This window comes from Scyliorhinus torazame, chromosome 13, assembly GCF_047496885.1.
Source record: "Scyliorhinus torazame isolate Kashiwa2021f chromosome 13, sScyTor2.1, whole genome shotgun sequence".
Lineage (NCBI taxonomy): Eukaryota > Metazoa > Chordata > Chondrichthyes > Carcharhiniformes > Scyliorhinidae > Scyliorhinus > Scyliorhinus torazame.
The window spans coordinates 18,794,010-18,821,753 of NC_092719.1; the positions used below are offsets into that span (position 1 = coordinate 18,794,010).

Here is a 27,744-nt window from a genome sequence, read left to right on the forward strand (position 1 = left end):
AAAAGCAACTTAACCCTCACTGACTGGGAATCAAATCTACTAGCTCCATTAAACAACAACTACACGCGTTGACATACTTTGCATCTTCAATGTCATAAAACATCCCAAGGCAGTTCACAAGAGCATTAGCAGATGAAGCTTGGCGCGGAGCTACAAGAGAGGATATTAAGACAGGTAACCAAAAAGAAATCCGGGCTTTTCTCCGTGGATTGTTATTGAACTTGTGTTCCTCAGAAATCACATTGTGAGAGAGAAACCTCAAGAAAAAACCTAAAAAGAAACAAAATTACAACTTTATGACAGATGCCATGTTGGAGAAAGAACAGCAGCAACTAACCGACATGGCTCTTTGTATTGTGATGAGAAATACATATTCATTGCCTTAGTAATTAGTTGTTATTAGAGCTACTTGCATTCATTGAATGTCCTTTGGGGCGGAGGCTGATGGCTTAACTGTGCTCAAGCTGCTTGCAGCAACATCTTGGGATATAATCCTGTCATGATTCGAAAAAAAATACAGGCAGAGCAGCAAGGTTAGGAAAGTGTTTAGTGTGCAGTAAGTGCACTGTCAGAACATAGCGAGCTTTGCGGCACTAAATTCAAAGTTAACCCTGATGGCAAACAAAGGCTTACACAAACACAACAGGTTTCTATGCTCTCCTGGAGGGACAGTACCTGGTGCAGATGACCTCTTTGAACAGCAGTGATCACTGCACCCTTTGCAGACCATAAGAACTAGGGTTATTTTTGTTAGTTGGGGTAGCTGACAAAATGTCATTTCAGATTGTGAGAACGGAACTGACTCTCAAAATGATAACTTGGAAGCTGGTTCTCTAAAACTGTAACACTTTAGACATTTGTGACAATGTTCGCCTAATGTAGCCTCTTCCTGTATTTCAGATCAGTGGCACTCAATCCTCAATTAGCCAAACAAGTGTGATATACATGAATGATTCAGAGCCAGTCGCATCTGGCAACGGGCTTCTGCTGCACAGCCTGAACCTTAAACATTTTCTAATCAACATAGTCCTCCCACTAAATCCAAGGAAAAAGAAATGCAAGGCTATGGGGTGAGTTGATCTTGCAGAGGGCCAGTACAGACACGATGGGCTGAATGGCCTCTTTCAGTGCTGTAACCATTCTGTCATTCTAACTGAGTAGAGCAGGCCCAGAGGTTGGCACTAAAATAGGCCTCAGGCTCTACGTTAACTGATGCAAGGAACATTGGACCAGGAAAGGATCATTCAGCCCCTTGTGCCTATTCCACTATTTAGTTCATCGTGGCTCATTTGTAACTCAACCCCATTTTGTCTGCCCTAGCTCTATATCTTTTGGCACACTGTCCTCACAAAAATCCAAAGATCTGTCTTTTTTTTAAAAATATTTTTATTCAAAAAAGATATTCATTATAACAAAATAACAATAATTCAGCAAATCCCAACACAATACAAACTATCCACACCCAGTCAACCCCTCCTAAAGAAAACAAAACCTTAACAAAAAGACAACCCCCCCCCCCCCGCACCCAACAGCTGATGGTAACCAATTCCCTGAAAAAGGGCTACCATCTGGAATAGAACTCTTCCACCGACCCCCTCATTGTATACTTGATCTCGAGAAGAACCCATTCATACGCTCCCTAATCAGGTGCACCCTGTGCACCACCTTGAACTGGATTAGACTTAACCTCGCACATGAGGAGATGAAGTTGACCCTGTGAAGAGCCTCACTCCACACCACCCTCTCTCAAAAACCAAACCAAGCTCATCCGCCTGTCATAATATACACCAATATATCATGGTGCAGACACACACAGATGGACACACAGTGGGACCAATCAACACACACAACACCGCAGCCAATCACCAGTCAGAGCACACGCACTATAAAGACAGGGGGCATCAGAGTTGCCGCTCATTCGAGTTGCAGCTAGCTAGGGGGACAGAGCTCACAACCTGCAACACAGACATTCACCATGTGCTGAGTGCATCGACTGGTTAGGACAAGGCAAAGGTCTTTAGTTAAAGCTAGTATCGTATTAACCCACAGTCTAAGTACGTTTAAACAGTTAATGATTCAATAAAATAGTGTTGCACTATTTCAAGTGTTGGTCACCTGTATGTGATCCAGAACACCCAACACATCATGGTACCAGGAGTGGAGTGGGATACTAGCACTTCTTAGACCTACCTGCAAGTGATCTGCCTTCCGCCAGCATTCCGTCATCCTGCGACATGGACATCAGCCCGCCGCCGCCGCTCCACATCGCCGGCAACCTCGGGGCCTACTGGAAGATTTTCAAACAGCGCTTCCAGCTCTTCCTCGAAGCCACGGACAGGGAGGGCGCCTCGGACACCAGAAAGATTGCTCTTCTCCTCTCCATGGCCGGGGACCATGCCATCCACATTTTCAACTCTTTCACCTTTGCAGATGATGAAGACAAGACGAAGTTCAAGACGGTCCTCCTCAAGTTTGACACTCACTGCAGCGTAGAGGTGAATGAAAGTTTTGAACACTACGTGCTCCAGCAGCGTTTGCAGGGTAAGGATGAACCTTTCCAATCCTTTCTTACGCACCTCCGCATCCTTGCGCAATCTTGCAGCTACGGGCCCACCTCCGACTCCATGATACGCGACCAGATCGATTTCGGTGTTCAGTCGGACCCCCTACGTCAGCAGCTCCTCAATGTAAAGCAACTCACCCTAGCGACCGCCATCGAGACTTGTGTCTTACATGAAAACGCCACGAGTCGGTATTCCCAGAGACAAGCGGCTGAAACGGCGCGGCAAGGTCCCCACGAGGCGGAACGGGTCCAAGTGATTGATCACCTCCAGGGCCTCAGCCTGGATGAGGGCGGCCATTTTGTGCACTTTTCGCGGACTCCCGCATTTGTACGCACCAAATGAGGGGACGGCGACGTTGAGGAACGTAATGCGCAGGCACACATGACCACACCGCGCATGCGCGGTGGCACAGAGAACATGCTGACGTCACGACGTGCGGCAACTGTGGCTCCGCCCATTTAAAGCGGCAATGCCCCGCAAAATCTCGACAATGTCTTTGATGTGGAAGACTTGGCCACTATGCTGCCGGCTGTCGAGCAGCTCAGCCTGCCAACTCGTATCGCTTCAGCCAGCCTCGCAGGAATGTTCGGGCAATTCAACCCACGGTCACCGAGTCCGACGCGGACCTCCCACACAGCAGTGACACCGAGGACCCGAAGGTGGCTTTTCGGGTCGGTATCGTAACGACAAACAGGCTATCCCCGAAGCAAATACACCAGCCGCTGTCGGTATACAGCATCGATCCAGACGATGAGTGGTGTGCCACCCTGACGGTCAACCAGAATTCGTCGCCCACCTCAAAGACTTAATTTGTGAACTTTGTGGACTTATGGACTTTCTAGTTCACCCCCAGTTCATGCTTCTTGACAAACTCATTCGCATCCTCCAGCTCATCAAAATAACAATCTCTGTCCTTGAAGGTCACCCGAAGACGAGCCAGGTACACCACACAAAATCTCACATTTCTCTTGTACAGCACGTCCATGGCCTTATTGAATGCCACAAGCCTTCTCGCCAGCTCTGACCCAAAGCCCTGGTATTTTCTAATGGCGTGGCCCACCTATCTACAGTCTTGATGGTCCTTCACCCCACCTCAGGACCCGTTCCTTGTCCAAGTATCTATGAAACCTGACGATGATGGCCCGTAGTGGCTCTCCAGGTCTAGGCTTCTGCCTCAACGACGAATGGGCCAGTCCAATTCTGGAGGGAACGACAAAACCCCCTCCCCACTAACTTTCCAAACATTTTAGACACAATTCGTAGAATTTGAGCCATCAAGTCCATCCTTAAGGTTTGCCATCAGGGGTGATTTGGGCAGCACGATAGCACAAATGCCTAGCACTGTGGCTTCACAGCTCCAGAGTCCCAGGTTAGATTCCCAGCTTGGACACTGTGCGGAGTCTGCACGTTCTCCCCGTGTCTGCATGGTTTCCTCCGGGTCCTCCGGTTTCCCCCCACAGTCCAAAGATGTGCATTGGCCATGCTAAATTGCCCTTAGTGTCCAAAAAGGTTAGGAGGGAGATTTTCATTTCATTTTCATTTCATTCATTGAGTTACGGGGATAGGGTGGAAGTGAGGGCTTAAGTGGGTCGGTGCAGACTCGATGGGCCGAATGGCCTCCTTCTGCACTGTATGTTCTATGATTCTCCAGATCGTCAATCTTGGCCTTCAACACTTTACTGTCTTCAGCCAGCAGTACCATCTCAGTCTGCAGGGAGTCAATCCAATCACGATGGTCTGCAAGCACCACCTCCACCTTTTGTATCACTGCACCTTGTACCTCTCTCCACTGGTCTATCTTCTCGAAGGCCGCCCGAATAGGGGCCAAAGCCCCCTCCATTGCCTTCTTCAGGTCTTCAGCGACCACCTTCCCTGCTTAAATTATTCAGTCAAGAAGCTAGCCAACATCTCGGTCGATTGCAAGGAGGTCAATGATGCACCAGAAGCCTCCGCCTTCTGCCTTGTGTTGTATTGGCAGGACATTACTTTTATGAGGGGAACCTATCTAAACTAAACTAATTTCTCCCAAAGAATTGCCCGTAAACGAGGCAAAAAGGGCCAAAATCAAAGTACCCTGGCGGAAGCCACCATGTGTGCAACTGCTCACCACATAGACGCCACTGAAGTCCCCAATGATCTCGGTCGTGAAAACTCCATATCCCAGCCTCCACAACATTGTGGAGACTTGGGTTCCAGATTTCCATTATCTTCTTTGTGGAAGATAGTCTACCTCTCATTTTAGGATGTTCTCCAGTTGTTCATGATTTGCCCCACTGGAGGAAATTGTTTTTCTGTGCTTACCCTATCAAACTCCTTTACCATTTTAAAAATCTTGATTACATCATGCCTCAACTGTCTAAACTCAGGGGAATAGCAAAAGAGTCATCATGTAAGGGGCACAACAAGACGCCTGAATATTGCTGTACTCGTTATAACATCTGACATTGTTCAGACACCCCTGGGGAGCAGGAGACAGCAATAAGACATTTATGCCTTTCACTCCCTCCACACTCTGCTGACCACCCCCCCCACCCCCCACTCCCTGAAAAGCACATACCAGGGTCTATCATTAACCCTGTGTGTGCCATCCTAGTAATCCAAACAATTCAACTGTGCTAGAAGTATGGTGCAGTTATGTAGAATAATGTGCTATTAGCACTGGAAACCAGATTAATGGGTATGAATCTTGACAGCTCACACTATCTCTTGTCCATCTTTCTCTTCCTCTCTCTCAACTGAAATGGGTTTGAAGGAATCTCAGTGTAGTTCTTATTGTGTACAAGTCAGGCCACAGACTTGCCTACACTGAAACTGTCCATGTCAGTTACACCACAAGGGTGACTGGTGTGGAAGAGTACACTCTGCAGAGCATGCTATCGTTCAGAAGTGCAGTCTGTAAACGTGGGAGAAGGATACCTCAAGGGGTTGATTAAACGATCGCTCTGAAAAACAAAGAAAAGGCTTGGACTCAGTAGAAGGATGTGTCTGTTTGTCTTGCATACAAACAGAAAATATGAATTTGTGAAAGCCCCCAACAGTATTAAAACACCATAGAATCAGATCGACATGGGCCAGATTTTACTTTCACAAATAAACAAGCGAGACCTAGCGTTCATTAAATTTGCCTGTACACGTTTAATTCCTATGACCTTTTTCACTGGAAGTTAACAATTCAAACAACTTGGCATCTTCTATCGGGCATTTGGAGCCTGTGTTAGAAGTCAACATCTCGTCGACCACGATGAGGTCAATGACGCAGCAGAAGCCTCCGACTTCTGCCTTGTATTGTATTGGCGGGACATTACTTTTATGAGGGGAGTCTATCCCATTAAACTAAATGAATGTGCTTCTCTACAACCAATCAGATTGAGCAATTTAGTGAACGGCATAGAGGCTGAATTAGGAAATGTCAGGATAGTAAATTCAATGTCCAATCAGGATAAGAGGGGTGAAAAAAATGGGATTCAATGAGCGAGAAAAAGGCAGAGAAAAAATGTGATTTTTTTTTTTCAAATCTCGAATTGCAAGTAAAATCTGAAACAATGAGACTCCACACTTACAAAGGTTAATGTTCAGTGCCAGTAAGATTAATTCACAGTAATTAAGACTTATCATAACATTAGAAAGGTCAAGCCCTAACTTTCTATGATAAATTTGTTTTTTTACCTGCAACATAAGCATGGGAGCTTCACGTCTTTGAGATTTGGGTTTATTGTCACGTGTACCGAGGTACAGTGAAAGGGATTGTTCTGCCTGCAGTCCAGACAGATTGTTTCTCACATGAAAAAATAACATAGGACATATGATAGATACACATTGTAAATACGTAGCCACAGACATCGGATGAAGCATACCGAGTGTAATGCTACACAGTAAATAAGATATGTGGAGAGATCCGTTCAGATCATAAGAGGGTCACTTAGAAGTCTGGTAACAGCGGGGAAGTAGCTGCTTTTGAATCTGTTAGTGCGTATTCTCAGACTTTTGTATCTCCAGCCCGATGAAAGAGGGAATAACTCGGTTGAGAGGGGTCTTTGATTATGCTGCCAACTTTCCCAAAACAGCAGGAGATGTAGACAGAGTAAATAGATGGGAGACGGTTTCACGTGATAGACTGGGCTGTGTTCAGGGCTTCTTACGGTCTTGGGCCAAGCAGTTGCCATACCTGGCTCTGATGCAGCCAGATAGGATGCTTTCTATGGTACATCTGTAAAAATTGGTAAGAGTCAATGGGGACATGCCAAATTTCCTTAGTTTCCTGAGGAAGTATAGGCGCTGTTGCCGTTTCTTGGTCGTAGCAAAGTCGTGGGTGGACCAGGACAGATTGTTGGTGATGTGCAAACATAGGAATTTGAAGCTGTCAACCATCTCCACCTCGGCACCACTGATGCAGACAGGGGTGTGTATGATACTTCCTGAAGTCAATTACTAGCTCCTTAGTTTTGCTGATGTTGAGGGAGAGATTGTTGTTGTTACACCACGCCACTAGGTTCTCCATCTCCCTCCTGTACTCGGATTCGAGATCCGACCCACAACGGTTGTGTGATCAGCAAACTTGTAGATGGAGTTGAAGCCAAATTTTGCCACACAGTCGTGTGTGTATAGGGAGTATAGGGGGCTAAGTACGCAGCATTGCGGGGCCCTGGTATTGAGGACTATTGTGGAGGATGTGTTGTTTATTCTTACTGATTGTGGTCTGTGGGTCAGGAGGATACAGTTGCAGAGGGAGGAGCCAAGTCCTAGGTTTTTGAGTTTTAAGACCATAAGACATAGGAACGGAAGTAAGGCCCATCGAGTCCACTCCACCATTTAATCATGGCTGATTTCAACTCCATTTACCCGCTCTCTATCCATAGCCCTTAATTCCTCGAGAAATCAAGAATTTATCAACTTCTGTCTTAAAGACACTCAACGTCCCGGCCTCCACCGCCCTCTGTGGCAATGAATTCCACATACCCACCACTCTCTGGCTGAAGAAATTTCTCCTCATCTCTGTTCTAAAGTGACTCCCTTTTATTCTAAGGCTGTGCCCCCGGGTCCTAGTCTCCCCTGCTAATGGAAACAACTTCCCTACATCCACCCTATCTAAGCCATTCATTATCTTGTAAGTTTCTATTAGATCTCCCCTCAACCTCCTAAACTCCAATGAATATAATCGCAGGATCCTCAGACATTCATCGTATGTTAGGCCTACCATTCCTGGGATCATCCGTGTGAATCTCCGCTGGACCCGCTCCAGTGCCAGTATGTCCTTCCTGAGGTGTGGGACCCAAAATTGCTCACAGTATTCTAAATGGGGCCTAACTAGTGCTTTATGAAGCTTCAGAAGTACATCCCTGCTTTTATATTGCAAGCCTCTTGAGATAAATGACAACATTACATTTGCTTTCTTAATTACGGACTCAACCTGCAAGTTTACCTTTAGAGAATCCTGGACTAGGACTCCCAAGTCCCTTTGCACTTCAGCATTATGAATTTTGTCACCATTTAGAAAATGGTGATTTTGATATGAGCTTGGCTGTGATTATGGTGTTGAAGCCGGAGCTGTAGTCAATGAATAGCTGTCTGATGTAGGAGTTCTTATTGTCAAGATGTTCCAAGGATGAGTGTAGGGCCAGTGAGATCAGGTCTGCTGTGGACCGGTTGTGGCGGTATGCGAATTGCAGTGGATTACGGCATTCTGGGAGTATAGAATTGATGTGTCTCATGACCAACCTCTCGGAGCACTTCATAATGATAGATGTCAAGGCCACCGGACGGCAGTCATTTAGGCACATTGTCTGGTTCTTCTTTGGCACGTATGATGGTGGTCTTCTTGAAGTAGGTGGGAACCGCGGAACGGAGTAGAGAGAGATTGAAGATGTCTGCGAACACAACCGCCAGTTTGCCCGGGCAGGATCTTTGTGCACGACCAGTGACTCTGTCAGGATTTGTTGCTTTTTGAGGGTTCACAAGAAGGCCAATCTGACTTTGGAAGCTGTGACGGTCGATATGGGTATGTCCAAGGCTGCTGGGGCAGTTGACAACGGTTTGTTGGTTTCCTGCTCGAAACAAGAATAGAATGCACTGCTGCCGGATATTCTACTCTGCTTTGCTTTGTAGCCCTTTATGTTGTTTAAGCCTTGCCACAACTGACGAGAGTCCATGTTGTTAGTCTGTGACTCTAGCTTAGCCTGGTATTGTCTCTTGGCATCCCAGATGGCTTTGCGGAGTTCACACCTAGATTTCTTGTGTAGGTCAGGGTCGCCTTTGAATGCCTCAGACCTGGCCTTAAGTACGGCGTGAATCTTCCGATTACATCATGGTTTCAGCCAGGGATCGTACGTACTACCTTCTTTGGCACACAATCCTCTTCATACTTGTTGATGAAGTCTATGACGGTGGTGGCATACTCGTTTAGGTTGGCCGTTGAGTTCTTGAATATGGCCAGTGCGTTGACTCCAAGCAGTCACGTCATAGAATCATAGAATTTACAGTGCAGAAGAAGGCCATTCGGCCCATCAAGTTTGCATCGGTCTTTGGAAAGAGCACCCTACCTAAGCCCACACCTCTACCCTATCCCCGTAACCCTGTGACCCCACTTAACCTTTTTAGACACTAAGGGCAATTTAGCATGGCCAATCCACCTAACCTGCACATCTTTGGACTGTGGGAGGAAACTGGAGCACCCAGAGGAAACCCATGCAGACACAGGGGAAAAAGTGCAAACTCCACGCAGTCGGTGACCCAAGACGGGAATCAAACCTGGATCCCTGGAGCTGTGAAGCAACTCTGGTACCACTGTCCTACCGTGCCCCCCCCCGTGCGTAGGAGCTCTTCTATTGCCTCAGACCAGCATTGCATGACCTTCTTAACCGGATTCTCCCATTAAGTTTCTGCTTGTATGTCGGGAGAAGGAGCACCTTCTTATGGTCCGATTTTCCGAAGTGCGGTCGGGGATGGATTGGTAGACGGCCTTGATGTTTGTGTAGCAGTGGTCAAGATGTTGGCGCCTGGTAGGACAGGAGATGTGTTGGTGGAATTTTGGACGTACACTCTTGAGGTTGGCCTGGTTGATGTCCCCGGCCACGCTGAACAAGGCCTCCGGGTATTCTGTTTCACTGTTATTTATAGCGGGTTCAAGCGCCCCCTTCACTTCCGCCTGCAGTGGGATGTAGACTGCCGTGATGATGGCAGAAGTAAACTCCCATGGAAGGTAGTACAGGCGGCATGGTCGTCAGGTATTCCAGGTCAGGGTCGCCACATCCAAGCAGCAGGAGAAATTGATGAGGAGGCAAACCCCTCCACCCTTCGCTTTTCCCAAAGCATTTGATGCATTTTAGGAGAACTATAAGCGAGATGCTACTTTGCGCTGTTTGTACAGGAGCATGTCTCTTAGCAACTTTCTAGCATTGTCTGTGCTAGAAGTTGTTGTCTAATTTGCGCATAAATAATTGCAAGTGTTATGATGTCTTCATGACGGCAGTGATAATTTGAAAAATGAAAATAATTGACACTGGAACTGATAGATTCTGCTGACAAGGAACTGAATGACAGAATCACATTTTCTTTTTATTGATTCTATCCACACACATTTTTATTTCTTCTGATTACCAGCGAGATGTATCAACTTTGCAAAAAAAACATTAAATCTCAGTTTTCGTCCCCTCTTGCCTCCCCCAGTCCACCCCTCACCAACATAAAATAGCAGACAGAATGACAATTTTAATTATTCATCACAGCAGCTTATTTTGATAGCATGCTGCTGTCCTTGGTTTAAATGCATTATGTTGATGCTTAAATGTGAAATTTGCATTTAGGAAAATGGTTTAAACTAGCCCTGAAATATTTTATTCATCTGAGCTGAACGCATTTGTGAAAGAACCCAGTAAATTTGCTTTAATTTATTTGCAATGCCAGAATGTTCCATTTCAGTCTCTGTGCCCTGAATTATAAGCATATTTCACCGTGACTGGTTCCACATGCAGATAAGCTGGATTCTCAATGTTTGACATTGTAAAATATTACTAAACAATGTTTTCCCGTATTACAGTATTTAATGGATCTAAGTATTACATGCAACCCCTGAGGACCATCTATATTTTGCAGTTTAAGACCATGAAGCCACATCTTATGGTCATAACTAAATTGAAGTTCTTCCCTTAATGATGTGGAGAAAGATAACATCCGCATTAAGTATTAACTCACTTGGTCAGCCAGACATGAATTTCCATTATACGCAGGGCATGAACAGCACAATCATGCAGCTTAGTCATTTGCATTTTAGCTCTCTCAGAGCAGAAGGAGGCCATTCTGCCATTGTACCTTTGCCGGTTCTTTGAAAGAGCCATCCAATCAATCACACTGCCCTGCTCTTTCCCGACAGCGAAGCAAAGTTTTCCTTTCCATGCACTCTTTTACTGTCCAGAGTTAAAATTACGGATACCACTTTTTTCAGGGCAGCAAACTATTTTGTTCAGTTTCTGCGGAAGGCAACATCCCGCAGCTATAAACTGGATTTCTGTTTGTGCTGTTTACTTCTCTATTGAGAAGATTCAGATAGCGACAGAAAAAACACAGCTCCCATTTTTTGTATAGTGTATACAGACAAAAAGCAAGAAGATGTAGGCATCTTATTGCATTGCTACTGTGATGATATGCATGAGCAATCATGTATATAATGATGTAAACGACCTCCAACCAGCAGGTGGCAGTGTAAATCTACCATGTGACTTTGTATCTCAAAGAGTTGGGAGTTAGTCATGTTAGTGGATAGTCATATTTGCAGTAGCTCTAGGATAATTTGTCAGTATTAGTAGTTTGTGATATATTTCTTATAGTTATCTTTACCACGCATTTATTTTCTAATAAAATACTATAACTGGTCAAGAACTAGACATTCTACTGTGCACCATTTCTACCGGTCAAGCACCAGAACGTAACATGGTACCTGGACTCGAGATCTACTAAGGAAACAAGATTCTTTGAAGATCCGAACAAATAAGATAATTCGGAAGAAGAAGGTAAAAAAAAAAATCTTCTAACTTCGTAAACTACTGGCAACTAGTACTCAACGTGCTGATAAACTTAGAAGTCCAGGATGGAAGGTCTGAAAGCATCACACCAGCTTAGTCACTGGTAATGTAGATGAGAATTGGCGTGTATTCAAACAGCCATTCAGACTCTATGTTGCAGCCCTTGGTCTACAGCTTGATGAGAGGCACGTAGTGTAGCTGCTCGCTGTAGCAGGTCCACAAGCAATAGACATATTTGATTCATTTGTTTTTGATTATGGGGATAGCAAGAATTTCGAAGAAGTTGTAAAGCAGTTTGATTGGCATTGCACTCCAAAAGGCATGCAAATTGTTTGATAGTTTTCTGACCGATTTGCGATTGAAGGCGTAGTCATGTAATTTTGCTACCCTACAAGCATTGCTGATCCACGATCAGATCATGTACGTGATTTTTAATGCCAAGGTACACAAGAGGCTATGAAGAGAAAATGAGCTTCAGCTTGACGATGCTATCAAAATTTGTCATACCAGCGAGCTAGCTGCACAGCAGATTAGCATTTTGGGCGAAGATAGGAACAGCAGCCGACGCCATTAGTGTAGTGACACACTCAAGTATAAAACGTGGCCCCAGCACCTGCAGTCATTTTAAGTGACCGACCAAATCCTCCATTTCATGCCAGCGATGCAGCAATCAACATTTGCCACGACAATGTCCAGCATTTGGAAAGATGTGCTTCAAATATAAAGACAAAAATCATTTTGCTAAGCAATGCTTTACCAGTAAAAAAGTGGAACAATCAAAATCAATCAACATGGTTGATGAAGTATGCCTCGGAGATACGTTCTACGTCAGCATGATTTCTAGTGAGGACCAGGAGGATCAAGATGTGCAGAAAAACAATGTTTTATTGCTGATTTATAGCAACAGTGAAGTAAATGATGAAACGCTAAAAGACAAATGGACATTTCCATTAATGATAGTAAAATATTTTAACTAGTCAAGAACTAGACATTCTGCTGTGCATCATTCCCACCAGCCAAGCACCAGAACGTGACAGCTACCTTGTACTCTCCCCTCACATATGCTTCAATCACACCTTGGCTTTAGGAACTTAGCTTGACTCGATGGGTAAACTCTGATCTGTAAGTCAGAGGGCAATGTGTCCATCCCTGTTCCAGGACTTGAGAGAGCACAGCCTAGATTAACATTTCAGTGCAACTGAGGGAGTGTTTCAGATGAAAAATTAAATTGAGGCTTTTCTACTGCTGATGGGATGTTAAAGATCCAATGCTGCAATTAAAAGAGGAAAATATGAGTTCTTATAGTGGTCTGGTGTCATGACATCCTGGGCTAGTGTGTGGTCAATTCCAGCCGCACTTGACCCAGAGTTGCAACATGAGTGAAATTAGATGTTATTTTGAAATATCTGAGGTCCTTGGCTGAGCCCAATAAACTGAAGTCACCAAATTTGTAACTTTAACACAAGGAACCTTTTATTATGTAATGGATTATAATTAAGCTGACAAAAAGGTAACTAACTGACTACCTAATACTCCTTTCCCAACACCCCCACTTTCTAACTACCACCCCAGTTACTGCATGCACATAGGCACACACACACAGACAAACAAGATGTGGAGATGCTGGAGTTGGACTGGGGTGGGCACACCGAAAGCTCGTGATTCCGAACAAACCTGTTGGAGTTTAACCTGGTGTTGTAAGAAGACTTCTTACAGACAAACAACACAGAGGAAAAAGGGTGATTGAGAGGTAAAGAAGATATCAACAAAAATAAAAGGATAAAGGATCTTTGGTGCACCAGGGTAACTTCCAGTTAATGCCTTTCTGGAGCTCCAGCACTCATTTCAGTGCTTCTTCCTTCTGGCTTGAGATGGTTCTCTCTGGCAAGGTTATCTACTTTCCTTGTAGATTCCAGAGCATTTCAAGTTTATAGTAAAGATGGCCAGCACTCTGGTTTTAGAACAAAAAAGCAGTTCTTTCAGCAAGAGATAGAGAGAGAACGTTCAGTCTAAACACTTCTGCCAAGTTCTCTCAAAAAACATCATGCAGGCATGAGTCACTGACTGTTGTCAGGCAGAACCCTGTCCCTGGCCGGCCAACCTACAGGTTGCCGGACAGCCAATCGAACCGACTTCCTGCACAACCTGTTCCTAAGATTCACTCGGCACCTACAAGTCTGTTTTCTCCTCTCCAAAATACAAAACCTGGAACGCACTGTCCTGACTAACAGGCTGCTTCAAGCTTGAGTCCTCTGCTTTTTTTAAATTAAAAAAAGCCCAACAGAAATCCCTCGCCGCCCCCCCCCCCCCCAATAACTAACGGTGACCAGCCATTTAAAGTACAAAATAAACACTGCCATCTTCGGTAAACCCTTCAATTGTACCCCTTACGGTACAAAAACTCCATGAGATCTCCCAGCCATACTGAGGTACTGGATGGAGAGGTCGACCTCTAACCCATCAGCATCTGTCTTCGAGCAATCAGTGAGGCGAAGGCCAGAACATCAGCTCCCGCCACAGTTTGCAGCTCCGTCAGGTCCGATACCCCGAATATGGCCTCGGGGGGGGGGGGGGGGTTCAAGGCTTCAGTTCAATTTGTAGGATCGCTGACATGGTGCCAAAGAAGAAGACCCAGAACCCCACAAGCGTCGGACAAGAGCAGAATATGTATACATGGTTAACCGGGCCTCTCCCACAATGCTCACACTCATCCTCCACTCCCACAAATAGCCTGTTCATCCTGGACTTGGTCTAATGGGCCCCATGCACTACCTTCAACAGTATCAACCGAAATCTCACACATGACGATGTTTCGTTCATCCTATACAGAATCTAACACCACACCCCCTCCAACTTGGACCCCAACTCCTCCTCCCACTTGACCTTCACCCCTTTCAAGGATACTATCTCCTCTGGTATAAGCCTCCCATAAACCCCTGGTGTACTCCCCTCCTCCGCCCCGCCAGTGACAAAACCATCTCCATCCACGAGGAAGGGGCACCACCGGAAACGTCAGAAAGGGCAGCACTGTAGCATTGTGGATAGCACAATTGCTTCACAGCTCCAGGGTCCCAGGTTCGATTCCAGCTTGGGTCACTGTCTGTGCGGAGTCTGCACATCCTCCCTGTGTGTGCGTGGGTTTCCTCCGGGTGCTCCGGTTTCCTCCCACAGTCCAAAGATGTGCAGGCTAGGTGGATTGGCCATGATAAATTGCCCTTCGTGTCCAAAATTGCCCTTAGTGGTGGGTGGGGTTACTGGGATAGGGTGGAGGTGTTGACCTTGGGTAGGGTGCTCTTTCCAAGAGCCAGTGCAGACTTAATGGGCCGAATGGCCTCCTTCTGCACTGTAAATTCTATGATAAAAAAGATCTTCATGAAGATTGGTTATTTTATAAACCTGTCATTCTAATCCTCATATATGCACACAAGAGTATGCAAACAGCACTAAGATGAATGATCATTCATCTGAGACCAGTATTTGCTGGTTGCAACGCATAATGGCATATCCTCATCGCACTGTACTAATCTGACTGCCAATGAGATAGAAAAATAGAATGGCAGTGAAGCTCTGGATATGTCTGCTTCCATGTATGGATGGAGCTTCTCTCCCTCGGCAGTCAATATTAGGAGGGAGTATCTCATTTCTCAAGTTGAAACAATACTTAAGATTTTAAAAGTTCCCAGTCACAGTGGATCTGCCTAGAAACTTTTATATTCTGCCTCCGCACCAGATTGGACTTAGACTGCATCTAAAACAGTGTGACGTGGTTTCCAAAGGGACAAGACGGTTAGCATTTTGTGTAACTTTAGTGCTTTTGGGTATCAGATCCTGATCTCAGTTATATTGTCCCTACTTGCATCATTGCAAAGCAGTTTGGGGTACACATCGGTGTGAAAGCCTATCCTTAAACTGATGGGACTGAAAGATAAATTACCTCCTCTGCTGATAATAGGGTTCTTAATAACATGCATTTAGGATGTTAAAATGCAAGAAGGTCTTTTGGCTCTTCAGTCCTGTTCCTAATGAGTACATGCCCATATCACTGACCTGCTGCCAGTTAAGAACCAGTTTGCACTAAATGGCAGTCTCACCCAAGACCTAAAGAGAGCTAATGTAGGGACTGAAAATACATATTCAGTCTGCACTTGACTATAGTTGGTGATGTTAGCATATTTTGCATTAATTTGTGGGATGCAGTGCGGCATATCAATAGTAAAACAGTTGTAAAGGAAGCAGTTGGGCCAATTAGATACCGAAAAGGGAATTTATGCATGGTGGCAGGGGGTGCAGCTGAGATATTAAATAAATATTTGCCCTGCCTTTAAGCAAGGAAGAAGATGCACCCAGGCCACGGTGAAAGAGAAGGTAATTGATACACTAGACGGGTTGAAATTGAGATGGTGGAGGTGTTGGATAGGTTGCCTATACTTAAATTGAGAAGGCACCTGGACTAGATGAGATTCATCCAAGGAAATGGAGGGAAGTGAGGGTAGAAATTGCAGAGGAAATGCCCATAATGTTTCAGACTTTCTTAGACTCGGGTGGTGCCAGAGGACTGGAGAATTGAAAATGTTACACTTTTGTTCAAAGAATGGTGTAAAGATAAATCCAGCACCTATAGGCTAGTCAGTTTAACTTTGGAGGTAGGGAAACCGCTAGAAACAATAATTTGGGACATGGGTCATGTGGATAAATGCAGGTTAATTAAGGAAAGCTAGTACAGATTTGTTAAGGGAAAATCTTGTTTAACTGACTTACTAGAATTTATTGAACATGTGACAGAGAGTTGATGGGGGCAATGCTGATGTTGAGGCGTACATTAACTCCAAACCTGCATTTGATAAATTGCCACACAACTGACATGTGAGTAAAGTTATAGCTCAGAGAATAAAAAGGACAGTAGCAATATTGGATGAGTGGCAAAGAACAGAGTGTAGTGGTTGCTAGATTTTTTTTATGGCCTGGAGGAAGCTTTGTAATGAAATTCCCCAGGGGTCAGTGTTGGAACTCTTACACTTCCTGATTTATATTATTGACCTAGATCTTGGTAATTTCAAAATTTGCAGATAATGCGAAACTTGGAAGCATTGTGAACTTTGAGGAGGATAGTTAAAACTTCAAAAGATCATGGACAAGTTGATGGAAATAGTGGATAAGTGGCAGATGGAGAAATATGAAGTGATTTATTTTACTAGGAGCGAGGGCGTGATCTAGTGGCCCTGTCAGCCGCGGAAGCAAATATAAGGCTGCGCCTCAGCTTTAGGTGACAGGGTTGTCAGTTAGTGACTCGGGAACAAGTGGCAAGGGAGTTGCATTCCTCCAGGGTCCCCAATGCCTGCAAGTAAGGCTCTTCCGGGCACCACCACACCCATCTTCTATGCCCCCATTCCAGTGCGAACTTCAACATCCAGACGTCCAGGGCCAGTCATGATGACCAAACGCATTTCCCTCCTGAAAGATTCCCCAGTGGTCTCAGGTTTGAGAGAGGGGCTACCTGGACTGATGGCCAGATGAGTGAGTGTGGGGAAAAGCAAGGGGCAACCCTGTTCTGGAGATGGGAGGGGACCTGAGCTGAGTACAATCGATGCAGGCAATGTTCTTGGCCTGTCCTGGCTGCTCCCAGGTCAGGACGGCAGTAGGTTAGGGGATGTTAGTGATCAGTAGCTGCAACACCAACCTCGTTCTGATCCTTTGCTGGATATCAATCAATTTCAAGATAGAGCCAGTGGAGCTCGCAGACATAGAACATATAACATACAGTGCAGAAGGGAAGGAGGCCATTCGGCCCATCAAGTCTTCACCGACCCACTTAAGCCCTCACTTCCACCCTATCCCCGTAACCCAATAACCCCTCCTAACCTTTTTGGTCACTAAGGGAAATTAATCATGGCCAATCCACCTAACCTGCACGTCTTTGGACTTGGGAAACCGGAGCATCTGGAGGAAACCCACGCAGACACTGGGAGAACGTGCAGACTCCGCACAGACAGTGACCCAGAGGAGCCACAGTGCTATCCACTTGCGCTACCATGCTGCCCATATTAATATATATATTATTAACAGCACTGGAGGAGACATGTGCTCATAAGTACATCTGTGAGCTCACGGGCAAGGGGAAGTGACTCCATCAACTTTGACCAGAACCAAACCAGACAAGACAAGACAAGAGATCAACAGGGTTCAGGCAAATAGCGGGCCTGCTACAGGTACAGGGGACAATAGACTGCACCCATGTGTCCCAGGCACCAGGAAGTATGTTTCATAAACAGGAAGGGATTCCACTCCTTAGGTGTGCAGCTAATCTCCAACCATGAGATGTGAGTAATGTATGTACCCATTTTACGGGGAACGTACAGGATGGCTTCATTCTTCGCCAGTGCCAGATCCCTGGACTTTTCGATGGACATCCCAGGTTACAGGGATGGCTCCTTCAGGATAGAGTTAACCCCTCAGTTTATGGTTGATGACACCAGTGCGGAGGCCACAGACCACTGCAGAGAAACTATATAACGAGACACAAAATGCGACTCGCTGAATCATTAAACGGCGCATCGGACTTCTAAAGATACATTTCCACTGCCTTGACAGGACCGGTGGAGCCCTGCAGTGTAGCCCCCGGAGACTGGAGGGGGCAACCACTCACTCTTCAGGGAGCTGGGGATAGGGAGTCCAAGAGTGCCTGCTGACTAGTCAACGCATAAGGGTGCTGATGATTCGCAGTGAGGAATGGTCTCCTCAGTTAATGCTAATGTCTGACCCCTGTCTCCCAGATTCCAGCACCCTGGCTCATGTCTGAGGATGTTGAGTGCTACATTATGTTTGTCCTTATGCTCTAGAGGGGGATTCGGGGTCGAGGGTTTAGGGCTCCCTGCATCATGACTGAATCCTATCACTGCCAATGAAACTGTTGCACTGAGAAGACCTCATCGTTTGGAGGGCATGGAGGCCCAGTGAGAACAACTGTGTCCCGATGGTGAGAGGCTCCATGCCATTAGGAAGAAACTTATGCTTCTGAGGTGTTAAAGTGGTGAGCTACAAAAATATTTAGTAGTGCGATTTCAATGTTAGACAGCTGACATTGCTCCTGAGATAATAGTGCCTTACTTCACATATGCCCACGCTGTTCATCTTGCATAGCCTCTCACTATGTCTAGGTGTGTTCCCAGGATCTTGGGTGGGGTGGCCTGCTGTCTTCCATGCCCTGATGCCAGAGATGCCCTTGGCAGGTTTCCTTTGAGGGGGATGGGGTGGGGGCCGGACCGGGATTGGGACCTAGAGCGCCCAACCTACTTTTGGGTGGCGCAGTTCTGTCTGCTGTGGCTGAGGTGCGACAGTCTCTGGAAGGGCGGGTGGGAGGGGGAGGGGGGTCAAATTCCTGGGTCACTTCATGGGATAGAATCATAGAATCCCTACAAACCAGAAGGAGGCCATTCGGCCCATCGAAACTGCACCATCCCTTGGAAAGAGCACCCAAGTTAAGCCCAAGCGTCCACCCTACCCCTTAACCCAGTAACCCTACCTAACCTTTAAAGGGGCAATTTAGCACGGCCAATCCACCTAACCTGCACATCTTTGGACTGAGAGGCTGAGATAGAATGGCAGCTGGAGTGAGATCCAGAAGCCCCACTGTCTTCTGGTGCTGCAACATGGCTGCAACACGTGAATGCACACAAGTGTCTGTACTATGCAGTTGAAGTCCTCAGCCATGATGCTCAAAGACTAAGCCATACTTCAGACATCTCCCTACATGGATCTGACGAGTCAGGCTCCTGGCGTGATTTTACTGTGTCATGTGAGAGTACCTTTAAGAAATGGATGTGTAAGCAATGTACCTTTAAGAAAACAGTGTTGTCAGTGAGTGGGTGGAGCTCAGCTCAGTTCAGCCGTTTTGAAGTTTCAGTTTGGAAAAGTGCCTGACTGGTTTTGCTGAGAGCGGTTTAAAAGTGCCTGGTTGTTTTGCTGTGAGCTGCTTAAAAGGAGAAAGCCAGTTTGAGACAGCAGCTTGAGAAGTTCTGGTTTGCTGTGAGTTGCTTGAAGGGAGAAAGTCAGTTTGAAAAAGCAGCTTGGGTCTGTCTGTGTGTTTCCAGAGAGCTGCAGGAAGAAAGCAAGGTGCTGGAGCTGAAGTCAACCAAGCTGATATATCTCTGCCATTTAACAGAAAATATATATTAACTGTGACCTGGGGTATTACTGTTTTGAAGGTTTCAAGCCTTTTGGATGTTTGAAGGAACATTTTGAGGGATTATTTGGTGTTGTGTTATTTTCAGGGTTATCTTTGAAGTAAGTGGTGCTAAAAGATCCAATGTTTATTTAATAGGTTAATTTGAGTTCATAGAATAAACATTGTTGTGTGTTAAAAACCACGTGTCCATAATTGTAATATCACACCTGGGGAACAAGCCGTGTGCTGGAAAAGCAGCAATCCATTAAAGGGAGAGGTTGGTTGAACTCCATGATACATTTTGGGGTTCTGAAAAAGCCTCGCCCATAACAATTGCAAGAAATGGGACATGTAATTAGTACATGGCTAGGCGAAAGGTCCGGGACACTGAACTCACAAACCTGGGTAACTGGATGGAAGTGCAGTAGCTTCTCGCCTTTCTCTCGCGGGCCAACTTCACTCCCAGCACAGTCCCCGCTCCTGCTCCCCTAGAGGGGCTGCAGCAAAGGTTCTCCAGACTCATTCCTGGGATGAGGGTCTGACATACGAGGAGAGATTGAGTCGGTTAGGATTATAGTTGCTGGAGTTTAGAAGAATGAAGGGGAATCTTATAGAAACCTAGAAAATTCAAACGGGACTGGACAAGGTAGATGCAGGAACGAGGTTCCAGATGGTGGGAGAGTCCAGAACCAGGGGTCACAGTCGGAGGATATGGGGTAGACACTGAGCTGAGCAGAAATTTCTTCACCCAGAGAGTGGTGAGCCTGTGGAATTCTCTACCACAGGAAGCAGTTGAGGCCAAAACATTGTATGTTTTCAAGAAGTGTTAGATGTAGCTTTTGGGGCGAAAAGGATCAAAAGAAATGGGGGAGGGGGAAAGGTGAGAACAGGTTATTGAGCTGGATGATCAGCCATGATCATAATGAATGGTGGAGCAAACTCGAAGGACCGATTGGCCTAATGCTGCTCCTATTTTCTATGGTTAGATTATTTCTTCATTGCAAAAATGACATGAGAAAAGCTTTTTCACACAGCGAGTGGTTAAGGTCTGGAATGCACTGCCTGAGAATGTGATGGAGACCGGGTTATCAAAATCATTCAGAGGGGGGACTGTCACCTGAAAAGTACGAATGTGCAGGGTTACGGGGAGAAGGCAGCGGAATGGCAAAAAGTGATTTGTTCATTCGGAGATTGGTGCAGGCACGAGGGGCTGCCTCTGGACTGTAATAATTTTGTGATTCAATGGAGGCTTTTCAAGAGAATAGCAGTAATGCAAAGCACCGGAGCCCAAAGATTATAGGGGATTGATCCCAATTGCAAGACAGGCTCATGCAGCTAAAGATGATTACTCAGAAAAGATGGGGTGAGACCACAGCATGTTTTGAAAATGAGATCCAGGACCTTGAAACCGTTGGATAACCATGGGTAACGCACCACATGAATTAATTGCCAGCTAACTGGGTGATATTTAATGCATGTTAACAATTACTTATAAAAATGTCAGATGTGAAATGGTTAATTTTTGCTCCCTCTACACTCACTTTCTGTTGCTGAAGCAGGGATTTTCTCCACAAAGTTGTGACTAACTTTGAAATCTGTATTGCCCGTGGTCATGAACGCTTTGCATAAATGAGTTTCAACTCAACACAGATTTCTGTTAATTTTCCATTCTTTTCTTTGAGGTTATTCATAAATATTTATGACAGGTCATTCTGGCTTGTACAAGCAGAAGAAAAAAATCTGTTCAAAATTTGATGGATGATTCCAGTGATCATATCACATGATGAATTATGAAAGAGTGAATATAATTGGTCTTTCTCCCGTAAGAATTCCTATTTAGACTTTGTGCTCTGTTGTAATTATCTGAACAGCCTTATTTTCAATCAGATATGCAGTTTATGGTAAATGATGGCTCCAAGTTACAACGAGTTTTATTTGTAGACAGTGTCCCTAATCACTAAGTAAACCAGCATTCTTTTGGTATCAGAAAAAAGCTTTGCAAACTAACTGCACTAATTTATTTGGCATTTTCGCTCCATTTCCTCTGGAAACGCTTGCATTTCTAAAGCACTTTACCAAATCTCTCAGAAACTTCAAAAAGTGTTTTGGCATGTCACGTGCGACAGGCCAGAAATGACCAGCTCGCCAATCAGACATAGCCCACACTCAATATGGCCAGAGCATGGGAACAAGACTCATCTAATCCATTCCTCTGCTGCCATTTAAGCTCCTGGAAGGGGTAAAAAAAAAGAAAAGCCCAACAAAGGAGAAATGCCCTGCAAAATTCCAGCCCCACTCCCCCAGGCTATCAAAACCAGCCCAGTAAAGCCACTTACCTTCTACATGAGTCTAGAACTGGTTCAGCTCGCTTTTGTTTCACATCCAATGAATTATTTTGAAATGTAGTAATTATTGTTCAACAGACAAATTTTTAGTAGCCAATTTACACAGTAGATCATAAGAAATCGGAGCGGGAGTAGGCTATTCGACTCATTGAGCCTGTTAGGCCATTCAGACAGTCATGGCGGATCTGATTGTGGCCTTAACTCCACTTTCCTGCCTGCTCTGCATATCGTAGATATTGACTTATAACTCAACCTGTGAAGCATCAAAAAATCCCTCCAAAAACAGACGTCAACTTATATACCAAATAAAAAAATTGGTCGCCTTTTGGAAATGTCATCGCCATCTGACACAAAGAGCAGGCACTTTGGTTACTCCCACACATCTTCACAATATAGCTTGCATCACCTACCTGATCCTTTGAGCCCAGTTATACAGTACTGGTAAGTAAAACTTGCATTTATGTGATGAAAAATTGAGGCTGACGACTAATGAGGGTCTTAGCATGTCATGGCTGAAAAGAGGTGTTGACTTATACATTGAGTCTATACTAAAACATGACTTTGCAATACCACAAGGTTGGTTATATCAGTAAAATCATTTAGGATAAACTTAATATCTTGGATTCTTCATCTTTGGACCAAATGGCTCATAGAATGATGCACATTTGTAAATGTTACAGAAAAGAAAAACTGATTTCAAATTAAGAAAATCAATCTAATCTAGTGTCAGGCAAATTTAGGGTTGATGTCAAGAAGTCTCTCACATAAAAGAGTGATAAACATTTGGAATTAATTTCTGGATAGGTCGGTGGAGACCAAAACAATCCACAATGGGGAAGCTAGAGGTTGTTTGTTGTTATTTAAGGTAAGATGAGCCCAATTGCCTTCACCATGTGTACTTGTCCTCTTAACTGGAACCTTTAATATGTACCTGGTTTGCCTTCAATTCTGGTTTCCTACGTGTCTTTTATGTACACAGGCAGTACTACGAGACGCTGTACAACAACCCTGATGAGCTGCTGAACCTAGTGGTGGACCAAGGAGTAAAGTACACAGAGCTGGAGTACATCAATGCCTTAAGCCTCCTCCACCGCAGTCAAACTGGAGTTGGGGATCAGACCACACAGAACATGCGCCTGCAGCGGCTCAAAGAGATCATCTGTGAGCAGGCAGCTATAAAACAAGCCACCAAGGACAAGAAGATCACCACAGTCTAACGACCCAGACACAAAGGGGAGACTTAGTAAAATGCAACTCCATTCTGTTTAGAATTGCAGCTCGGCTCAAAGGCAACTTGCCTTTATATTTTGTGTTTGTTTAACTGTCCAAATCCTTACCGATGGAGCACATACATAGATTACAACGGTTAAAGTAGCATTATTGTACCTTGTTGCCTCCTTAAGAAGTACCAGAGACGTTCTTCGTAGGAAGGAGTTTTGTTCTTGTAGGTCTGCTTTCCTTTTTGCTGACCAACTAAAGCGAATGTGCAGAATTAGCAGGAAACAACACTCTTCTTTTTCCATCCCTATTCTTTTTTCTTTAGGGATCTGGCATGGAAGCCTCTTGATACGGCCCTATTCTTCCTTCACTATTATTGCCACTTAATAACTAGCTGACTTCTAGCAACACCATTGGTTTCCACGCCCACTGTATCCAACCACAGACTGTGTTGTTGATGCGGTCTTGTATACTTTTGTTAACTGCTGGCAAACGTGCCTGCCGAAAGATGGCAACATAAAGTGAGTGAATAGGTTTTGATGCACTCCCTCCACAAACCACCCCTCTCACCCACTCCCACAACCAAATTGCCTAGTGTCCAGTTAAAGTTTCAGTCGGTTATCATAAAAAGGATATGGTGCAAAAAAATTAAAAGGGCGTGTTGCTGATGGTGACTTATCCTATTCATACATTTAATAAACACAGTATTTTATGCTATTAAATATTTTAAATTGGCACAGAAAATGTTATTGCTGTAAAGTTTGCACAATTAGAATCTAATGTTCGACAACTAAAGCTTAGATATCACAATCAGAAGCAGCTCATAGTTTGTGCTAAATTTGACAATCTCACTGAGTTTTAGGACAAAACTTGGTAAAACTTTGCATATTGGCACAAACAGGGACACTCATCTTGAGGGTGGGACTGAGAGGGAGCTTTGCTCTACATCTTATCTCTCCCTGCCCATTCCCAAGAGTGCACCACTTGTGCATATGAATATGGATGAGCAGTTCTAGATGTAGCCGACTGTGCCTCTGGTCACGAGAGTACGAGCTCTTCAGCTGCTGTCTAAAATCTCCTTTAAACCAACAGTATAAAACTCAGTCAGACAATAATTTAGCAATGTGTACCAAATTGATTATACTAATTCCTGTATCAAAAAAACACTACTACTGCGCAATTCATTGTACGTACACTTCCTCTCTGGGATTCAAAATCAAAAATGTAAGTGTACAAGCCAGTTAAAGGTCTTTAATTTCCTATGGAAGGTAACCACATGGAAATGTCGGAAACTCCAAACAATATTCATCATTTTCTTTAGTTGACAGATCTGCTCAGCAGCAACTGAAAATTCAGTTTATAAAAGCTCCCCTGATGAATCCGTGGGTAAAGGGCCCATTCAGTTTGACACCTAAATTGTGGCTCAGGCCCTGGCCTGTGCAAGATTTGCTCATTTTATCCAAGGTAGCATTTGGTTCTTTACAATTTGCTACACCACCCCTTGACTCAGGGAAGAAATCCCTGCAGAAGGCTGTGATGCTCCCTCCAGTGGAATAGCCTGCTGACAGTAGCCAGGTTTTACACATGAGTAACAGTCACTTGGTTCTGGAGGGTGAGTGCTCATCTGTGAGCCAGATGGTCATGACAAAGGGTAATGGATTGAGAACCTTTAAACAAAAGGTACAGAACAGGTTTGTCTTGTATTATTAAACATCATCTGAGTGACTGAATAAAGCTGAGGATGTGCATGGGCCTGGTGCTTAATTATATAAGACTGGGGAGTTTCATGTAAATGATTGGGTTACACGATTAGGCAAATCCCTCTGAGATGAATGGGTGAAAATAAGGTTAGTGTCCCAATCCAGCTATAGTGAGATTAAATTACCCAATTAATAAAGGAAATTTACTCGAAATTCAGCGGAGACTATTTCAACTCTTTAAAATGCATTTCTCGTCTGATTGGGTTTTATTATGGTGTCATCTGGGAGATTGATGATTGTGGCCTGGATTTTGAAAGGAGAGCAATTTGTGCTAAAATGTGCACATGAAAAGCAGACTTTGTATGAGAGGGAGGGTCAGCAGCCAATAAAAAGATTTTCATAAGAAACAGTTGCAAATGAGCGGGTCCCACACGTGAAGAAAATCAATGGCAAAAAGCTGAGACTTGTGTCCTGTTGAGATTTTTGTAATCTTTTCGACTCCTGAATGTACAATGTAGCCCAGTATAAATCACTTCCCCGCCTTTTCCAGTGGTATATCTCTTTTTAATAGCCGTTGCACCTGTCTCCTTGGATTCATTTGGCCAGGAGACCATTGGCAGGCTTCAGATGTGATGATGGGGAAGTGAGCGGGTGATAGACTGGGTATGTTTTGGTGTGCCACTCACAAATCCCACATGCCAAACCGTGTGGAAACAGGGCCTTTACATTCAGCATACCACATTCCACTTGGAATAAACAAAGGTGTATTTCTGAAAGTAAGTTGGGAAAAGTTTTCCAAAGATTTTTTTTTGTCTGTGGTATATGCAGTCCAATTAAAAAGGCATGCCTTTACCTAAATGCTGCAGATTCCCCTTTTAATTTGTATGTGCCAAGTACACAAATGAGACTTGTCACCACACATAGCCCATACACTCTATATTGTTATGGATTTTGCCAATAGAAGCAGCTAAGAACAAAGTCAATGCAAGTAAGGTTAACTCTAAATTAGGGCGAGTCAATCACAAAAAATGCACTTGCACAGAATTATTATTGTAACATCTGTTTTGTTATTTAGATTCACAAAAATGGAATGGCAATTTGAGATTCTAGTCCCAACTTCTTCATATAAATGCCTTTAACTGCATAATCCATATGAGATTTACTAATGCATTGCATGAACCAATGACCATTCTGTCCTTTGCTGTTTATGCAAATTACTCTGCAATAAAGCGGGAAAAATAAATTGTTGGTCAGGATTCTTATGCTTGTCTTTTTTTTTTCCTATTTCCATAGGCGGTCATAGAATCATAAAATTTACAGTGCAGGTCAGGGGTGGGATTCTCTGGCTGTTTGCTGGTGGCAGGATTCTCTAATCTGCTGGCAGCCCGCCCCTGCCCACGAGTTTCCCAGCAGCATAGGATGACTTCAATGCAAAATCCCATTGAGAAGCGTCAGGAGTAGAGAATTTGCTGTCAGTGAACAATGCGACAATATCCTCCATCCTCACTGGCAGCAGTAGCTGGTACACTGAAATGACAATTTATGACATCCAAACAATCTGAGCTGCAATCTCAGACGTCACAAAACCAAATAGCATTGTCGGGAGAGTGCCATTGAGAGAAATTCATTTGAAGATTCCTATTGGCCTGCACTTAAATAAATGCCTCTTGACCAATTTAAGTCACTTTGCCTAAACTGCCCATTTCTCCTAGGTTCCAATGAAGACGCACAATGGAAAAGATTTAGGACCAAAAATAAATGACAAACACGCAATAATCAAAAAAATTTACAAATAAATAAACGGTCTTTCAATTTCTGGTACGCCCAGAAAGGATACTTCTGACTGTTAATACCAGGTCTACACCAGATCTCAAAATTCCATCCTTTAATTTTTTTCTTCTACTGATTTCTTGGAAAAGATTCATTGTAGATTATCCAGCCCACGTTTGAATATATCACATTTCATTAATATGCAGCTCTTTAAGGAAGGTATGCTGAGTGTTGTCATATCTTGCTTCTGCTTATTTAAGCTTATAATGACTCCTGGCCCTCTTCTCCTGGTTCTGCACCTAGAACAACTTCTGTGGTTCTGCCTCATTCATTCCTTTAATAATTTTAAACACGTGAATTATTTCTTCCACACCATCTCAATTTGTTCACTCATATAATTTGAGTCTGCAGAACCTCTCCTTGCAGATCAATTAAACAAAGGCCAAGATCATTTAAGGATAAAAATGATTAAAAGTGTGGAGCTTCACTGTTGTTCACAGGTGGGTCTGGAGCCAGACAACTTGAACTGTTCCCTTAAGAGTGACTGATGAGATCTGAATTAAGCATTAAATGCAATACAAACTTCAAAGTCTGATCCAACTTTCCCCTCCAGGCTCTTCAGAAGTTGTTGACTCCTGCTGGGAGCAGCTCAATTAGTACCAGCCCTCCTCCCAGTAACTTACTCAAGTTACCAATATTTGGCTAGACAGTGACTGCCATTTGGATTTTCAGCAGAGGAAACACATCAGCTGAGCTGAACTGTATTCTCACCTGTTGTATACAGGTGTGTGTGCGCATACTTTGCAGTGGGTCGCTGGATGGTAATCATGAACAAGAAAACTGACTGATTCCTCCCTGTCTCCAGTCTTTACTTGCAAACATCCCCTGGGTTATTTTGGCCAAAGGGTGAAAGCACATGCTAAATGGCTATAGTGTTAATTTTATCCTGCTCAGAAAATGTCGATTTAGCAC

At 44.4% G+C, this 27,744-nt stretch overlaps 1 protein-coding gene across 1 annotated transcript in view; it reads left to right on the top strand.

Annotated features, from left to right (window-relative positions):
- The window catches only part of exoc4 (exocyst complex component 4), a 707,051-nt gene extending 680,793 nt beyond the window's left edge, over nucleotides 1–26,258 (top strand). The window contains exon 17 of the mRNA XM_072471115.1: nucleotides 23,064–26,258. Coding sequence (XP_072327216.1) covers nucleotides 23,064–23,301 — 238 coding nt within the window. The 3' untranslated portion in view covers nucleotides 23,302–26,258. The remainder of the gene's footprint in view (nucleotides 1–23,063) is intronic.
- The last annotated feature ends 1,486 nt before the right edge of the window (nucleotides 26,259–27,744 follow it).